We start from the raw sequence: 18,069 nt of genomic DNA, 5'->3' as shown, positions 1-18,069 counted from the left end.
ATAAAAACTATAAATATTTATAATGTTTGAACATAATATTTGAAATACATTTACGAAAATTAAATTAAATTTAAATAAATAATAAAATTAAAAATATAATAGTATTAACTGCAATAACATTTCACTGTTTGGTAGTGCAAAAGTGTAAACCTATCAATATATCAATTAATGACTTTTTATGGGCATGAAATCCAAGGATTCGATTGCGATGAATTCGTTATAACAAACTAGTGGATTAAATAATTGAAAAATATCCTACTAAAACGTCGTGATATTCAATAAACTTAATAAGGCGAATTCTTTCTTTTTTTTGTGAATTTTATAATAATAATGTACCAGGTAGCCACGTCAATTACTTGGTCTCAAATTTGGGATTTCCCTATAGTATAAGTAGCCTAGAGACGAAATTAACACCGGAGCAATATTCAGAGCATAAGTAACAATGAAATAGTGTACTAATTTTACTACAGATGCAGCGCAGGGCAAGGCCCGGTGTACACATTTAGATACAAGTCTAATTTAAGACGATTAAACCCAGTCTAGATTTTAATAGGACAGTCGATAACAAACGATAATAGTATAGAAGTAAACAAATCTGAACTAATTTATGTGAGCTGTAATTTGTGTGTTCTTTCATTGTAATATTTATTTATGTATGTATGTAAACACTTTATTGTGCAACTAAACAAATTATAAATTTTAACAAAGAATTTGAAACGCAAGTGTACAAAGGTGAGCTTATCCCATAAAGGAATTTCTTCCAGCTAACATTTACTTTATTTTTAATTTATTTTCTATTATAAAAATGCGCATTTGACCTCATTCTCACTTGATGGAAAGTGACGACGAGTTCGACGATGGAGCATGCACACGTAAATAATGCCTGTTCACTCTCGCCTTGAAAGGGTCCAAGTTATAACGTTCAGGGAATAAGTCTGCAGGCAGGGAACTCCACTCCATAGTCGCTCGCCATATGAATGTGGACGCTTCCACTTAACGTTACGCTTAACTCTTCGTGTGAATATTTGGAATATCCATAACGTAGAGGTGGAATCCAAACCTACGTCTAGTCCCCCGATAATGGAAAGGGGAAGGCGGAATTAAATCGTGTAATTCCATCGCACACCCTCCGTGATATTTATAGAATATCACGATGTTTTAGTACCTACCATGATTTTGTTAGATGCGTACGTCTGGCGCATCCTAGACAACAATAGGCAAGTACGTTACGTCGATTGGCAAATCCTTTCACCACGATAGCAAGCATTATGGTGTATGCCATCAATACGATAACAAGAAGATAACCGTGGCTTTCATGTTTTTTTAACCGATTTCAAAAAAAGGAGGCTCTCAATTCGACTGTATGTTTTTTTGTATGTATGTTACGCGATAACTCAGCATTTGTGAACCGATTTTGATGATTCTTTTTTATTGGAAAGAGGATACAGTCAAAAGCACATCAAGCTTGACATTTTGTACTTTGGACCGTTCTTATCGTAAGCGGCATAAATTTGGATTTAAGTCTTACGAGTATGGGTCTAGTTTGACGTACTCTTGACCCTGTACCTCAGTAGTGGTCCCATTTAAATTTGAAGAAAATATTCCACCTCAAGGGGTGGCAAACTAGGTGAATGACTATTGAGGTCGATTTTTTTTTGTAAAAATATTCCATTGCGTTGTTGTTTAACAGATATAAAAATCGAACACAAAAACAATTTTTCGATCTTATTGTACTAGAACAAGTGTTTCTTGTTCTGAACTTTTCTGGGACGATAGATACATTTGGGAGAAAATATCATTTTCAAATACGTCGAGTTGAACATTGAAAATTTAGGCGGACAATTCCTGGATTTTGTTTCGCTTAATGTACATAAGTACACCTAGTATAAACTAGAAGATTTCCTAATTTTATACATACATGTTTACACCTATAAGTGTATAATATTGTTCATTACCAAGATTTTCTTATAATACCTAGTGACGGGACGAACAAGACGTTGGTCTGATGGTAAGCGACACGCCTATCCATACAGAACATAACAGTTGCAGTGTCATTCAGAACTTTAAATTGCAAAAAAGTTATTGGCACTGCCACAGCGCCCGTCACCCTGAGACATAAGTTGACAATACCCATGTGCTTGTAATTTTACCAGCACCCTTACCCTTCTCAACCGGAACGCAATAATGCTCACATTGCTGCTTGGCGCCAAAAACAGGCACGATGCAATAATGCCTTGGAAGAACTCTTTCACGTATGAAGGAAAATTTACTTAAGTTTCAAGTATAATGCACAAGGAGTGTATACATATAATAGAATGTATATTGTATAATAAAATAAACAAAATAGTTATATATTTTTACTTTACAATTAAAGAACTTATCTTTTATATTTAAAATAATAATCCGATAACTATGTTTATTTAGAAATACTTGTTAATTTCAAATCTAGTTCGTTTTCATTTAAAATTCATTTTAAGACTTAAACTACGATCATTTCAGTAGGCAAATTACATTCTAAATTGTCATGCATGGTTTATCTCTATGTCCGTAAACGAAGAAGAGCACTAAAAGGTTACTATTTTGAATGTTAAATAGAATTTAAATGAAGTTAGTTTGATTGTATGTCTCTAGTTGTTTTTTCTAAACCTTTTTGGAAAATATCCAAGGGCCTCCAGAACAGCAGATTAGCTAGCGTTCACTGATGTCTCGAATAGATTTCGTCTCGCTTCAACGCACATTTTTCAAAGTACAGCAATAGCCAACAACGGAAATGTTCCTTAACAGAATTTACGACGCAAAAAATCGATAAAACTTTTTTATTGCTATTCACTAAGTAAGCATAGTATGAGACTGATTGGAGTGTTATGTACATGCCTGTTTGATTGCATGATTTGCTGCAGCATTTGATTTTCATTTATTACAATAAGCGACACCAAATCAACTTTAACTTGTTCGAAGTTTTGCTAGGTGATGCCACAATCTATTAGGTTTCAAGTATACTAATGTTTTTAGCACATAGGGATTTAGTTATATTTTAACAGTCAAGTTGTTAAGTTTATTCATTCAAAATTGAAGTAGTTGGGTTTGTTACAGCTCATATTTATTTCAAATGGGATTGAGACTTGCGGAGGCAAAAATAAAATTACAATGACAACACAGAACAGTAATGTAAGTATGACAGGGTAAGCTAATGTAAACAGATGGTCTTATTGATACGTAGCAATTTCTTCCAGGCAACCTTAGGATAGAAATTTAAGAGTTGGAAAGGGGGGTGCAGCCAAAGAATATCTTGTAATGAAAGCGTTTTAAATAAATACACATATTATGAAAACGTATACATAAATATTAATATATAATAATAAGGTTGCTTATATACTTTTGTAGGACAATAAAATTAATTATAAATATTAATAGTAATAAATAAATTAACAAAGGAATTTGATGGCTACACCGTCTACTTACCCATTTATCATATCCTTACTTTAATTTCTGTTAGTCGTTGGTATAACAATGATCCTACTTCATTCTATAAACAGTAGCTCACGAAAACAATTGATGGCGTCATTCAGATTAGTAATTTAGAAATTACAAGTAACTACCGTCACAAGTTTTTTCATGACTCACTTTGAATATGTGTTTCTGCCATTCACCAGGTACATAATTTAACGTGACGGAATTAACTATTAGTGACGAATCCTGATTGCTAAGTAAGTATAGATTTGAGGGGTGTCAAAGAATTACGGAACTGACGATAAGGAAGATTTAGGAATGTAGGTCTCTGCACAATAATAATAATAATAATAATAGGCGGTTGGATTTTTGTGGCGTGTCGCTTCCAGCACAAATGCAGAAGGCGGTCCTGCTCGATACGGCACGTATTGTTCGCCGATTCTTGGACCTGGGTCCCTGACCCCGGCCGACTGTGCCATTGCCGGGAAATATAAGCCTCTCCCTTTTATAAATTCAAAATTAATCGTTTAGGCCTTGGGAGAGGCGAGAGTTTAAAATAAATATAATAATAATAATAATAATACTTTTTATTTGATGACGACAATGAAGCAAGACAAATTGTAATATCATGTTTGACCCCATAGAAGATGATAAGCGTTGTTACAGTGACTAATATGCAGGCATTGTTATGTGATAGTGTAATCGGGTCGATCTCAACGGCCAGCGCAGCAGCGGCGGGCTCGCTCTACCTTGCGGAGCGCGCCCTCGTGACCCAAATTTTCGCAATGACGTCATCCAGCAGCCAGCATGTGGGTCAGCCGGCCTGACTACAAGTTACCCTACCGCGCGTCAATATCGTACCACTCGTTATACAGAGCTATTATCTGATATCAAAAAACAAGACCTGTCTGCCGCCTCATTAGGTTTTTGAAAGTACGCAACATTGTTATTGTGGTACTTACTATTCATGTACGATAAATGTTCTTGACTGCGCCACTATTATTGCTCCATATCGACTAGGAGCTCCGCGATGATAAGTTAACAGTCTACTGGATATATATATCGTTATATTTTTGGAGACTTACAAATGTTTTGAGGTTAAGATACGTATTATATTATATATTTCCCCAGCCTGCAATTACTTAACCATTCAATTAGACGGCTTGTCGACAACACAAATAAATTTATAAGATGCGCGAGCAATACGTAAGTAAGATGAAATTATACAAACTATCGAAATTGTTTGTTGAAAATTCTATCTTACTTCACTCACATAGCGTTCTGCAGTTTAAAAAGTAAGACAATTTAATTTGCTTGAATATATTTTTACGGCGGATCTTGTATCGATACGTTCGGACAACTTTTAAGTTTCTTATAAATACCTACAGATAGAATTTGCTTAGAAACTATATGCTTCTGACGTTGCAGCAGACAGGTTTTAACCGTATAATCGGCGATTCGATGCGCAAGCAAGTAGGTGGAGATGATCTTTGAATACTACGTCACAAGCCGAACGAAAGTTTCGTAGAACCCGACTCCCCTTTCTAACCCTTATAAATACATTCCAATGGAACTCGTAACATATGTGAACTTTGATTGTTATATTAAAAAAAATCTGAGCGCTAAACTTCAAGTACAGGTAAGGTCGTGAATGACGTCAAAGAAAATATTTCGTTCGTGCATTGCGGCATTTATTTGCTTTTGTTATATTAGCTATAGGTACGCAAATTAAACATTTTATAGGCTCGCTAATTATTAGTTATAAAACATTAAGTATTTTTTGCACGAATTTTATTGTGTTATGAATTTGTATTGACTATATGACATCCTATAGAGAACACAATAAGTTACATCGAATTGGTGACTTCATAGAAAATCTTTTGGAAACCACGTTGGAAAATGTAAATATCCGATAGGTATATTTTTACCAGAAAACACAGTACTTTTAGCAAACAATGAAAGGAAAATTAAATTAAAACTCTATAATGGTTAATTAATTACTTATTTATTTGTTTTCCTGCAAAAATAAGGCGACTAGCATACCGTCGTCTTTTTGGTGATTTATAATTATTTTCTGAACTTAGTTTCGATATTTTAGATCAACTCAACGCTTCGGATCCTTTCAGATCTCATGGTCACGGCTGACTGAGATGATTGAGGTCTGTTTGAAAAAAAAAATCAAATTTACGCTATTTACATCCGAAAAAATATGTACTTTGTCATTTCCTATCTGTAACAATCGTGAAAACCTAAGAACTCGATATTTTATTACTCTTGTTTATATACTTTATTTTGTTAGTCCTCTGCTGTCTTTTAAATATTTTAATAATTTTTTTTTTTACAGGGTTCAAGTCCAGAATGCTGCGCAGATAATGCCGGAGTGGAGAGCGGGAGCAGCGCAGGTGCGCCCGCGCCGCCGCCTGGGCCGAGGTACAAGCTGGCTACAGAGGGAGCGCTTAGGGTGTGCTGCTTTCAGCACACCAGAACCGTCGTGGACAAAATCCTAGCCGCTAAGTTCCTACGTCGCTGGGAGACACATGTGCTATGTCTACAGGAAGACTTCATCGTTTCCAAAACCGTAAGTGTCTGTAAAATGATATCAAATATTTTTGTGAAATTCCTCCACTAGTTTGCTATAATTATTAATAAAAAGATGGAAACTAAGAACAAATTCCTTCGATCCGAATATTATGGCGGTCAAACATCGTGACATTCAATATACTTAAAAATTATAATTATTAAAGCGACATCCTGTAGTCAGCAGCTGGAAGCTGTAAAGACTGAGTGAAGAAATAGATTTCTCATTGATGGTGCTACGTCAAAAAGTCGTTAAAACCAAAAACAAAGATTAGCAACAAGCGTAGAAAAATTCGTAACGTCCACTAGTTCTTGTCGTGGCTTAGTTTGCTGGAAGACGTTGGTTCGAATCCAGCCGAATGATTTTTGCATTATAAATCTATAAAATTATTAATGCTTCAGATTGTCCATAAAGAAAGTAATTTTCATGATAAGAGATAGAAAAATACTCCAAAGAGCATTTTCCTCTATTAACGGATCGTGTCAAGTTAGCCAAATACACAGAAGGTTATCTTTCTCTCTTTAAGATTTTTATATAATTTCATTTTACGAATAGAACAGGACCATCTCTCTAATATCCTGCGGGTCTTAGAATAATAATTGTGGGTGACATAAAAACCAACTAGTAAATGTAGAAAAAACGTTTTCCCATGTAAAACAGGTCTAAGTAGGTATTAACGAGCCTTTTTTTTATTTTTTAAGCCTGGCTATCAGAGCCGTTTTAGAAATGTCATTGCCAGTTTTGTTTTGACTATTGTTATACAGAATGATATCCGAGTACGATAAGCTGTCATAATTAAAACGTTTACAGTACCACATTCTTCTGCAGATCTCTTTCCTGGTATTTAAAGAGTAATTTATTTATAATAGGATTTTATCGTTAGAAAACAACTTTAAGTACGCGTTACAGTAAAGTAATTGACCGTAATTGCACTATTTAATTCCGCTTTCCCCTTTCCATTATCGGAGGACTAGACGTAGGATGGGGTTCCGCTCGTATGTTATGGATATTTGAAGAATGCGCGTGAAGCATTACGCTTGCACATTTACAAGGCGAACGGCTATGGAGTAGAATTCCCTGCCTGCAGACTTATTCCCTGAACGCTATAACTTTAGCCTTTTCCAGGCTATAGTGAATAGGCATTACTTAAGTGTGCATCCTCCATCGTCCACCTCATCATCCATTCCATCAGGTGAGATGGACGTCAAAGACAAAAGTTATTTGTTTATAAAAAAAGTGATTATTTTGTCGATGAGACTGAGTTTTTAATTGATCAAGATCGCAGATTAATATTAAGTTGTACGCCATGGACATTACCCCCAAATTTAAGAAATAATTTATGATATCAAATGCAAAGCTATTCTATCTTGTGACTTTCACTAACAATTGAATATTTAAATAGCCTGTAATCTTCGTAACAGTTGTTCAAACAAAAATATATACGTCAATCCGACACAGGTATTACTCATCATCGGGGTGCGTAATGCTAAAGAAATTTAATCCGTCATGTTTTTGTAAAAATTGACAATGGAATCGCCACATTTTTCAGCCAAATGCGAGTGTTACTTCATTACATATATTTTATATATATGAAATTTGTAGCGCTACTGGCGTGAACCGCTATAACGAACTGTCGAAATAGTTTGCACTTTACAATTATTTTAATAATTACTTTAATAAAAAACTAAATGCAATTCAAAACTTTGTAAGATCGACGTCATACGGGAATATTTAAAAATGACTATTTCTGGCTGTGATTCTTTTCAACACTAGAAGACAACTATGCCCATAGAAACACAAAGTTGTTGAAGACTCTTATTTCACGAAATTATAAGTACTAAATTATACACTCCCGGACACCATGCATTTTCAGTATTAAATGTCCTAAGCTTAAAAAATGTTTGATTGATCAAAAACTATTATGCAATTTTGAAATTGTAAACTCGGAAAAAACGTTTTCTTCGATGATAACAATATTTATGCATACTAGCTCTTTAAAATAAAAATACAGGTGGCTCGAATTGTGGATTGGGGAGTATATTTTACAAATTGACCAAACTCGTTATTTTTTATCGTTATGACGTTTCATATTTAAAACAGATGATTATTATTGCTTTATGTGAACTCACCATAACGAGGTCAATCAGAGATAAGAGAATGTTCGTGCGTCACTACTTTTATATCATTCTTGGGGCTATAAATAAATATACATGTAACTTAATATAAATACGTAGCATTGCTATGAGACATATTAACAATCTCTCGTTACATCAACAATTGCTAGAGGCGCATTGTACCTATTTCATTCATTTTGTATATGTACTGTAAATATCTTTATAATCTACGAGAAGCGAACGTTTGAGAGAAAAACACAAATATTTACATTTACCTGCATAAACGGATATTGTTGTTCAAAACAGTTCTTCTCTGACGTCATCTGAATGAGGGAGACTGGCAGTCGACCTTTCCATCAAAAATTAAAAAAAAACTTGTTGGCAGTTGTAATATCCCTGTGTAGTACATCACATCTACTATTTCGGTTCGGTCTACTACTAGGTCGGTTCACACGTTATCGGTAACGTCACACGGTAGTATACTATATCATAGCTAAGAATATCAAACACTCAACTCACTACCAAGTTTATAATCGATGTTATTATACAATTGATACATAACGTTATTTATAACATAATGCGTTACCTAACGAATGCGAAAATAGCCTTTGAATTATAGCCACTGAACACGTCATACCTTTTTAAGACCTTTACAGTAAATATCAAAAACCACACCAAAAAATCAACTTAGTTCATAAATCTGGCATATTCCACACTTGGCATACTGTTTACCATTTAACCTTTTGATCTGTATTCGACTAAACGAATCAGAGTTCGAGTATCAACGCCCACATAAATTGGATATTGCTTGACGAACGTTATTTATAAAGTGTGGCATTTCGCATGTCACCAAAGAGAAGTGCTCGGGGTGGCAGTGGCGGGGCTAGACGCAGCTGCGCCGGAATGTCAAAGGTCGACTTTGGAGACACAACATGGACGCGGACGTACGATGCTATTCGATATTTCAATGCGTATAAGATGGCATGACATCCCCGACGCGATGTACAGAAATCGAAAATTCAGTCATACGCAATGATGTAGACTTTTTGGAGATACCCATGTTCAGCAAATGCAAATGCTACTCCCCCTCCGTTTTGTTTCGTTCAATAATTTCGGAACTCTATTTGATTATATTGCAAAAATATATTTATTTTTTAACTAAGTCTTTAATTCAAGTCTTTGTGAATTTAAAATAACGGGTTTTCCAACAACGACTGGCGATATATCTCTGACGTCAATACAAAGCATAGAAGGCCATTATTAAGTACTTTAATTAAAATTAAAATGCTGTTTTGCTTAATTACTGATGAAGTTTTAAACTAGAAGTAAATTACTAACAATGTTATTAATTATTAGAAATAATAAACATCAAACCACATTATGTTAAACTACGAATCCATTGGCATAATAAAAAGTTTGACGTCAATGGGACTTCATTGCGATATAATATTAATTAGTTGAACTGAGTTTCATTAACAATATTTCTATTTATGGAGTTGTACTAAAATTGTGCACGAAAATAAATAATGAAACTGCGCATCTTTTACAAAAATAAATGTACAAAAAATATTATCAATTCTTTTTTAAGTAATAATTCGTTAAAATAGATTCATTAGCTGTTTAATTCCTAAAGCCATTGATTGTAATTATTAATTAATAAAGTTGTTTAATTTTATGACGTCGATTAATATTATAATAGCCATTGTATCTGTGTCCTCAAATAGAGATCAAACATATAGTACTCCCGATTTTATATTTTACCATCTCTTTATTTACTATCAACAAAAAATACAGAAAATTTGATGCAAATAGTATAAATAAAATTAGCAAATTTGTAAGGCGATGATTTCCGTACTTTTCGTCTTAAGAATGTTTATAAAACGAGCACTTTGCGTAATTTATTTGTTACGTAAAACTTAAGTCTATTTGAGTAGCCATAAACTATTTGTGGATGCATCTTATATAGAAGGATTAAAAATGTACGGTATCTCCAATCCTGACACGAAACTTAAAATGTAGGATGAAATTTAAACAAATTTGAACCTCAATGTTCTTTTAGATAGGTATAAGCACCTTGACACAGATTTAATAACAGAGCTTTATTCCGTCTAGGCGCAGTGACGTTCAAAGATAGATATTGTTAGGGACTTTGAGCTAAAAGCTCTTTCTGGAACTAACAAACGTCAAATGGCTTCAATGGAATACTGTATAAAATCAGTAAATTAATATGAAACTAACATTCGTTTTGCCCCATGCGTTCCGAATCGATATGCGTTTGCCACGAGTGTGCAAGCGCGCAATCCACTGAAAACAAAGTCGTAAGTAAATGACATGAACAAATAATTTATAGATTCATGGAAATTTCTGTGTAGTGGCTTCATATCAAATGTACAGGAAAAGTATAACGAAAAATATGTGGTTAGGTAAACACTTGAGTTCGCTTGGAGGTGGGGTTCTTAAGTGGCGAATAGTGCGCACGATTCCTATCGGATGGGTGGGGAAGAAGCGGGATGGTCTTACGTCACAGAGGCGCCTCGCCAGCGGTCGGTAGGGCATTGCTCCGCTACGTCACAACATCGGGCACACCCGGCCTGATGACGGTGTACGGGACCGCGCCCGCGCCGCCTCCACTCAGCACAACCTAAAGCTGTTCTCGACAAAGTGCGCCCCGAGCGCCCTCGTTTCTCGTTGACCTAATTTCACATCGAATCTGTACTAGATTAAAATAGGTGCCATTGTCCGTCAAAACTAATTCAATATAACTTTATTGACTAATTTATATAAATCTTACGTGGCTTCGTAAACAGCTATTTCTTGTACACTAACGTACGTAATACTTACTGGAACTGAATAGGAAAAACACCGACCGACAACAACAAATGAAACTTTGTAAAACAAAACACGGTATTGTATATAACAACAATAAGCCATCTTAAGGATCATAAACAGGCAAAACCACGTACACTCATTATGAGTATGTAGTAATGAGAACGCTCTCTGAATGTTGATATGCATTGTACAACTATTTATAGAGGTAGAGTATCTTTATGCTATTAATTTTAATTTTAATTTTCAGTAGTTAGTTTTTAGTGATGTCAATAATATTAGTGGCTGAAGAAACTTTAAAAAAAACTATAAGTACATAAGGAACTATATAGTGTTAATCGTGGTTAAGTAGGTAGTAAAAAGTGAATGTAATGGATACCTATTAAATATTTTTAACTTTTTAATAATACTTATTTTTTATTTATTTAAAGTATCGGTTTCCTTGTTCCAGCCATCTGGCCTACTAGAAAAGCCCCTATCGTACAGCTGTATGCAGGAGGTGTATTGCATATCGAGGTGGGACCCCGCAAGAAAATATTGCCTGAGGATTGTAATGCCCCACGGATCACTTCTTTTACAGGTATTATTTGTTACTTATAGTTCTCTGTCTGTGTTATTTATGTGTACTGGGTTTAACTCAAGAGCGCTCCTAAACATGAATAAATGAATTCTAGAACGATTTTGAATGCCGAAATTACAGGCACATGGGACTCGTCAAGTATGTCTGTTATGTTAGTAGCAGTAGAGTTCCTTGTGAAAGAATTCGTCCAGGGTAGGACTGCCACCTTACCTATTTCTAAAGCCAAGCAGTAATGTGAGCATTACTGCGTTCCGGTTATGAAGGGTAAGAGTGCTGGTGAAATTATAGGCACATGGGACTTGTGAACTTATATCTCAGGGTGACGACAGGCGTAGTGGCAGCGCTCCTCAGATCTTTGTGATTTAAAGCACGGTTGTTGCAAATATCAGTAATCTGCATGAATTAAAATATCCGCATCAACATTCGCAGTCAACGATGCTGATATTCATTGGGGATATTCGAGCGTGATATGACCTAAAAGGCACTATGCCATAATTTACAACACCTTCCAGAAGCAGACAGTAAGCAGAAAGAGCAGCTCAACTGTTGTTTTTATAATGTAACTTTGATAAAATTCCAGAACGATGAAGCTAGGCAGATTGATTCCTTGGTTAACAAACGTCATAAAATCATTGAAATAATAGGAAATGAAACTATTTTTCCGGATTTAAATTGCGTATATTTGTTTTTTCAAACAAACCGACGTTTCCGGCCCTTTACAGGTCCCATGGTCAACATAGTCAACCGTGACTATGTGTTCATTTCCTATGTGTAACAATCGCGAAAATCTAAGAACTCGACATTGAAATAATATTTTATTGCAATACCAAAGGAAATAGAAAGCTTTTTCATGTAGATAGACTCAGTAAGAATTTACATTTTTCGCGTTTTCTTTTTAAATACACAATATCGGCATCCGCTGGTGTTAAGGTAAAACCTGCATCTGCAACAACCCTGATTTAAAGCACTGAGTAGTACTGCAACTATTATGGACAGGCGTGTCACTTACCACCAAGTGGGGGACTTGTTGGTCCCGTCACTTGGTCTCATAAAACAATTAAAATGCCTCAGGGAGACGGGCGCAGTGGCGGTGACCCTCGGATCTGCAAAACTCTGAGTGGCACTGCAACGGCTATGGACAGGCGTGTCGCTTGCCATCAGGGGCACGACTTGTTCGTCCTATCACTGGATATTATAAAAAAATACCTTTACGGAATATAAAAAATGCCCTATACCGAAACATGTCTAATGCATAGGTTCCCAAACTTCTTGGCTCACCGCCCACTAAGGCAAGATAAAAAAGTTTCAACGCCAACCACCACCTAAAATTATTGAAAACACGTATTTTTTTATTAAACTAATACAAAAAATCACAAGGAAGAAAAATTATATACTATGTTTGTAGTGTAGTTTATATAGATAATTAAATTTTTTTTCAAATGCGGTAGCACCCCCTGGATAGCATCAATTGCTTACGAGGCCCCTAACATAGTACATACAACCCGAATATTTTCAAGGTGCGATTGAATAGGCATCTTCTGGGCGAGCTCGTACCAACGTAGACCTCATCTTTGCTCTAGGGCTAGGTAGTGGTCAAGAGTACGTCCATTTTTTAATAAAAAAAAAAAAAAACACCCCCCTTGGACTCTGACGGGTGGTAAGGCCCACTTTGGAAAATTATAGTCTAATGTCTCAAATCCCTTATTGCATTATTATTGTTATTTCTACTTATTACTTATTTTCAAATCCTACAAAAGTGTAAAGGGTTATCTAACAACCTCGCAGAACTATATTACCAACACATCGAGTATATAACCAGAAATAGAGACGAAATTAGGGCCATATATTCCTGGTTGCACATTAGCCATACAGTTCTTATAAATATCAACTCTCGTTTGCACTGAAATATAGACAGGCCAACTACTGACCTACTGACGTACGTCTACGTATATTCCAAAAAATATTCTGTATTTATTGTAATAAAGATAATATCCCTAATAATGCCGTGCTGTTCTATTCGGTGGTGTGGGAAAAACAGCAAAACATGCAATTACAAAACAAACGGAATCACATTTCATCGGTAATTAAATATGTAATTTTGCAATTTTCGTCCATTATAGCTAAGCTCAAGTTAACTGGTCGATTTGAAGTGAAACAGTTGACGACACCCGTCAATTGTTTAGAACTCGGGCTAGGCAATCGGAGCGCAGTTGTCACGGTAATGATATGGCAGAATAGTTTTCAAACAAATTAAATGACATTTCGTCTCTATGTCTGGTTATATACTCGATATACAACTTCTTTTTTTGTCGACAAGTTTTGTTCCACGACTTTTAATAATACATCAGATTTTGCTTTCATATACAAATAAATATATTTAAATAGATCGCTCTAAACGGTAATAACTCTATGCAAGACGGGGCTGGGAGTTATAGAGGCTGATGACGCACGTTTCAATTTGCCTTGCTGTGAAATAAAGATTTCAAAAGTCTCAGGGTCGTATTCTAGAACTCTACTCAATGCTCAAGTCAGGACTTGAGTATTGCAGTGAGCACTGAAAATCATACTCAAGTCCTTGCCATTAGGGTCGCATTTCCAATGCTTCAAATCATACTCAAGTCTGCACAAATCCTGACTTGAGCATTGAGTACAGTTCTGGAATACGACCCTGAGATAGTATTATTATACAAAAACTTGAAGTTTATTTTTGATAAATTTATTATGTTTAGTACAAACTCGTGGAACAAAATTTGTTGTTTATGATATTAGTAATATACTCGTAGTCCTGAGAGGTTGTAAGTATTTTGCAAATTAGCCTGTATATTATATAAGTAAATTTTATTATTATTATCTATATATATACATTATTAGTACTTATTCAGTTTTTTTTTTTGATGATATAAAGTGACGGGACGAACGAGCATAACAATTGCAATGCCACTCGGAACTTTAAACCGCAACCGAAGAATAGAAGCACCGCCACTGCGCCCGTCTCATGTGCCTGTAATTTCACCAGCACCATTGACCTACCAAAAAATGGACGTCGGGTCTAATACAAAAACCACGAAAAAAAAGTCCGAAGTTAACCTATACTAACGTAGAGACATGTAACGAAACATAAAAAACTAAAACATTTAATTTAAATTGGAACATCATTGCAGTACTGCCTAATTTTGCTTGCAACAATTTAAGGGCCCGAAAACACCATATTCAGCTTCTACTGGAAACTTAACAAAATTCACCTTATTTAGCTTCGACTGAAAATTACTTGAACACAAGAGCAATGGAGTAGCCTTTATCCTAAACATTAATTAATTTTTATATATATAATTATGCCGAATTTTGAACAAATTCACTTAGAGAAATAATAATCAGTTGGGCAGATACATACATACTAATATTACTACAAATGTCAAAATAAGCGTGTACTATAAGAACTGTACAGATATTCCAACTAAACGTAAACTCAAATATCCGTAATTCCGAAAACCGATTTATAATAAAACCATTACGCTTTCGAGTAATTTTGATGCTTTTCACTAAGGCAAAATTAGATTTTGTTTTGTAACAATATTTTGTTAGTTATTGCTAACGTTTAATAAAAAAATCATTTTAAGAATAAGATTAAAATCCAAACAACTCTATAGTTTCTTTGTTCTAAATATTTCAATCGCTTGTGGTTCGAACAATTGAAAATGACCAAGAAGTTTATATAAGCTTCTTGAAATTGACGTAATGGATCTCTTTCCATCTTTTGCGCATGCAATGTGTAGAAAAAGGGCAGTTAACTATTTGATTATTTTGTGTGCTTTTGTAATTTATACTCCTGATTCATTTATATATAAATTAAATTAAATACTATAAAACTGTACACAATAACACTTTTAAATGAGAACTATGATAACACAATATATTTGTTTAATGACAATATGATACAAAATCCTGTTTTTACACTTTACTGCAGTAATTTTTACAAGTTGTTGTTATATAGTACTGCATGATTGACAACCGCGCTGTCAGTCGAACAAACGAAGACTGTTGCGCGATTGACGATCTGTATGCGATTTTAACGCCCTATGGGTGCGGACACTTTTTAGCGCGAACCCGATGTCCATTTATTGGTAGGTCAATGACCAGTACCCTTACCCTTCCAAACCGGAACGCAATAATGCCAACATTACTGTTTGGCGGCAAAAATAGGTAAGCTGGCAGTACTTCCCTGGACGAACTCTTTCACAACGAGCTCTACTGCTGCTAATGTAAGTATTTATTTGAAACACTTCCATTAGAAGATATTCTTTTGTTGCATTCCCCTTTCCACCTCTTAAATTTCTACCCTAAAGCCGCCGTGATACTAACATTACAGTTTTATCTTGTCATTGTAATTGTTTAATGTGCAGTAAATAATATTTCATTCATTCGAATGTTTCCTGAAGTTAAATTGGAATTCATGCGTTATTAATTTATCGCATGTAGACATTTTATTTTGTGTTTTTGCAGGCCAACGATGCTTACACGAGGGACCAATGGTACCATTCCATTATATGGAGGGTAAGTTACATTTTCCTTCCTCCTTAGACATAAATAGTTGTTTACTTAGTCATGCCTAGATCTCAACAGTGGGATTTTTGTTATAAGTAGGCAGAAATATTAAGAACATTATTTTCCTTGTTCCAGAAAAATATTATAAGATATCGCAATTTCCTTACGAAGAGTATTAGAAAAGAAGTTGTTTTGAAGGAACTTAAGGTAAGAAGTAATAATAATAATAACGCACACACTTAACATACCCCGCACTAGGGAAACCCTGTGTCGCGGGTGCCATGGACACACACATAGACAACCACAAATTACACCCAAACTCACGAGAGAAATAAATGTAGGCCATACAAATATTTCTCCCGGCCCGGGAATTGAACCTGGGACCTCTGCGTGGCAGTCCGACATGGTAACCGTTCGGCCACAGAGGCAGTAGTAATATATAATGTTGTAAACAAGATATTAGGCAACACAGTTTATTTAAAAAAATAATTTTTAATGTTATTTCCATATAGAACATGGTTGATTTCGCGATGACGACCCCCTTGCAAGACGAGAATGTGACACGCGCGCCGCTGCAGATCTTAACGGACCTCCTTTCCGAGGTGAGTAGACGTTGGCTTAGTCATCTGACTCTCGAATACAACTTTCCAATAACGAAAGCTTTAAGTATGTTTGTGTACGTAACTTGGATGTCCGCTCACCGTCAATCGCTTCGCAATACATTTACGAAAAGCCGTTTCACCTGTCCTACGACGTAGTTGAATATATTCGCGTGATATAATAATGTCAATGCGTCATGCGTTTATTGCCGAATATAAAAATAATTTGTAATTCTGCGACCAATAAATAGAGCGACACGTTTTGTAACTATATAGGCTCTGTTTAATCATCTTGTTTAAGTTGCTGCCCATTAAATGGGACTGTTCAAATTTGTGGCGCGAAAATAACGATATGTAAACCCATTTGTTTAGGTCAATAGTATATAAGTGGTCTGTGGTCAATACACACTCGTTAATACGAAGTTAAAGACATACTGGAGTCGCACAGCGGAAACGGTTGGAATGAATTTTTATCGCTTGCTATAATTACAAGTTCGTTAGACGTTAGGTGTTTGTGTATAGGAGTCTTCAATAAATAAGAAGTAAAATGTTTCCTGCTGATAACAAGAGAGCATAATGTTTGAAGTTTAATGTTGAAAGACTACGAGTAAAATATGTCTATTTTAGTGGGACCCGTCAGGAATGATCTTTAAGAACATTCTTATCGCAAGAGGCATAAAGTTAAATTTAAATATTCAATCTTGAAGTTCTCTCCATCGTGTATTGTATATAGAGGGAACTCAATAAATGCTCACTGTCGACGTCTTTGGATTTGACAAAGGAAGGATTTTTTTTACAGAACCAAGAAAGCCCAGATTGGGAAGTTTGGGCGGAAAATGTAGCAAATGTTGCGGCCCCATTGCTAGCGGAGCGATGTGCGAATGGCGAACTATGCGCTTTGTTGGCAAGGTTGTGCAGGCGCCGGCCGCGAGCAGCTCCGCTTCCGGCTCTCGCTCCGCCTGTGCGCCGAGTCCTAACCCGCAATGTGGACTTCGCTCGAGCGCCAAACGCAAGACAGCTCGTTAGGGATTACATCAGGTAACATAACAGCGTCTCGTTAATTACTTTTTTATTCAAAAACATTACTGGAGTTTTCTAATCCAATTTGTTGATTCATGGATAGTTCCATAACATTTGGCGACGACATTTAAATTACACATAAACATGATATCGACGTTTGGAGCCGGCGCTCGAAGGACGCGCTCGGCCTAAACACGCCTACTAATACGCTCGTTTGTATACATTTGGGTCATCCAAGCCAAACATATTATGAAATATATCGGTAGACCCGTCCCAGCGTAACTCATTAGCCTCGAAGCCTCATTTGGTTACAATACAGGTTATTAGTAACGTCATCAATAAACATCGAGTCAATGTTTC

The 18,069-nt window shown here is 35.5% G+C and overlaps 1 protein-coding gene across 1 annotated transcript in view; it reads left to right on the top strand.

Moving 5' to 3' along the window:
- The window catches only part of LOC113230095 (C-Maf-inducing protein-like), a 33,846-nt gene that overhangs the window by 9,286 nt on the left and 6,491 nt on the right, over nucleotides 1–18,069 (top strand). The window contains exons 2-7 of the mRNA XM_026463852.1: nucleotides 5,795–6,028; nucleotides 11,420–11,548; nucleotides 16,049–16,099; nucleotides 16,226–16,297; nucleotides 16,603–16,692; nucleotides 17,489–17,727. Of these exons, the coding sequence (XP_026319637.1) occupies nucleotides 5,795–6,028; nucleotides 11,420–11,548; nucleotides 16,049–16,099; nucleotides 16,226–16,297; nucleotides 16,603–16,692; nucleotides 17,489–17,727 (815 nt within the window). The remainder of the gene's footprint in view (nucleotides 1–5,794; nucleotides 6,029–11,419; nucleotides 11,549–16,048; nucleotides 16,100–16,225; nucleotides 16,298–16,602; nucleotides 16,693–17,488; nucleotides 17,728–18,069) is intronic.

The sequence above is a fragment of the Hyposmocoma kahamanoa genome, unplaced genomic scaffold (assembly GCF_003589595.1).
Source record: "Hyposmocoma kahamanoa isolate Upper Pololo Valley unplaced genomic scaffold, ASM358959v1 63, whole genome shotgun sequence".
NCBI lineage: Eukaryota > Metazoa > Arthropoda > Insecta > Lepidoptera > Cosmopterigidae > Hyposmocoma > Hyposmocoma kahamanoa.
The sequence above is the reverse complement of the archived record's forward strand: the minus strand, read 5'-3'. Positions and strand labels throughout refer to the sequence as shown.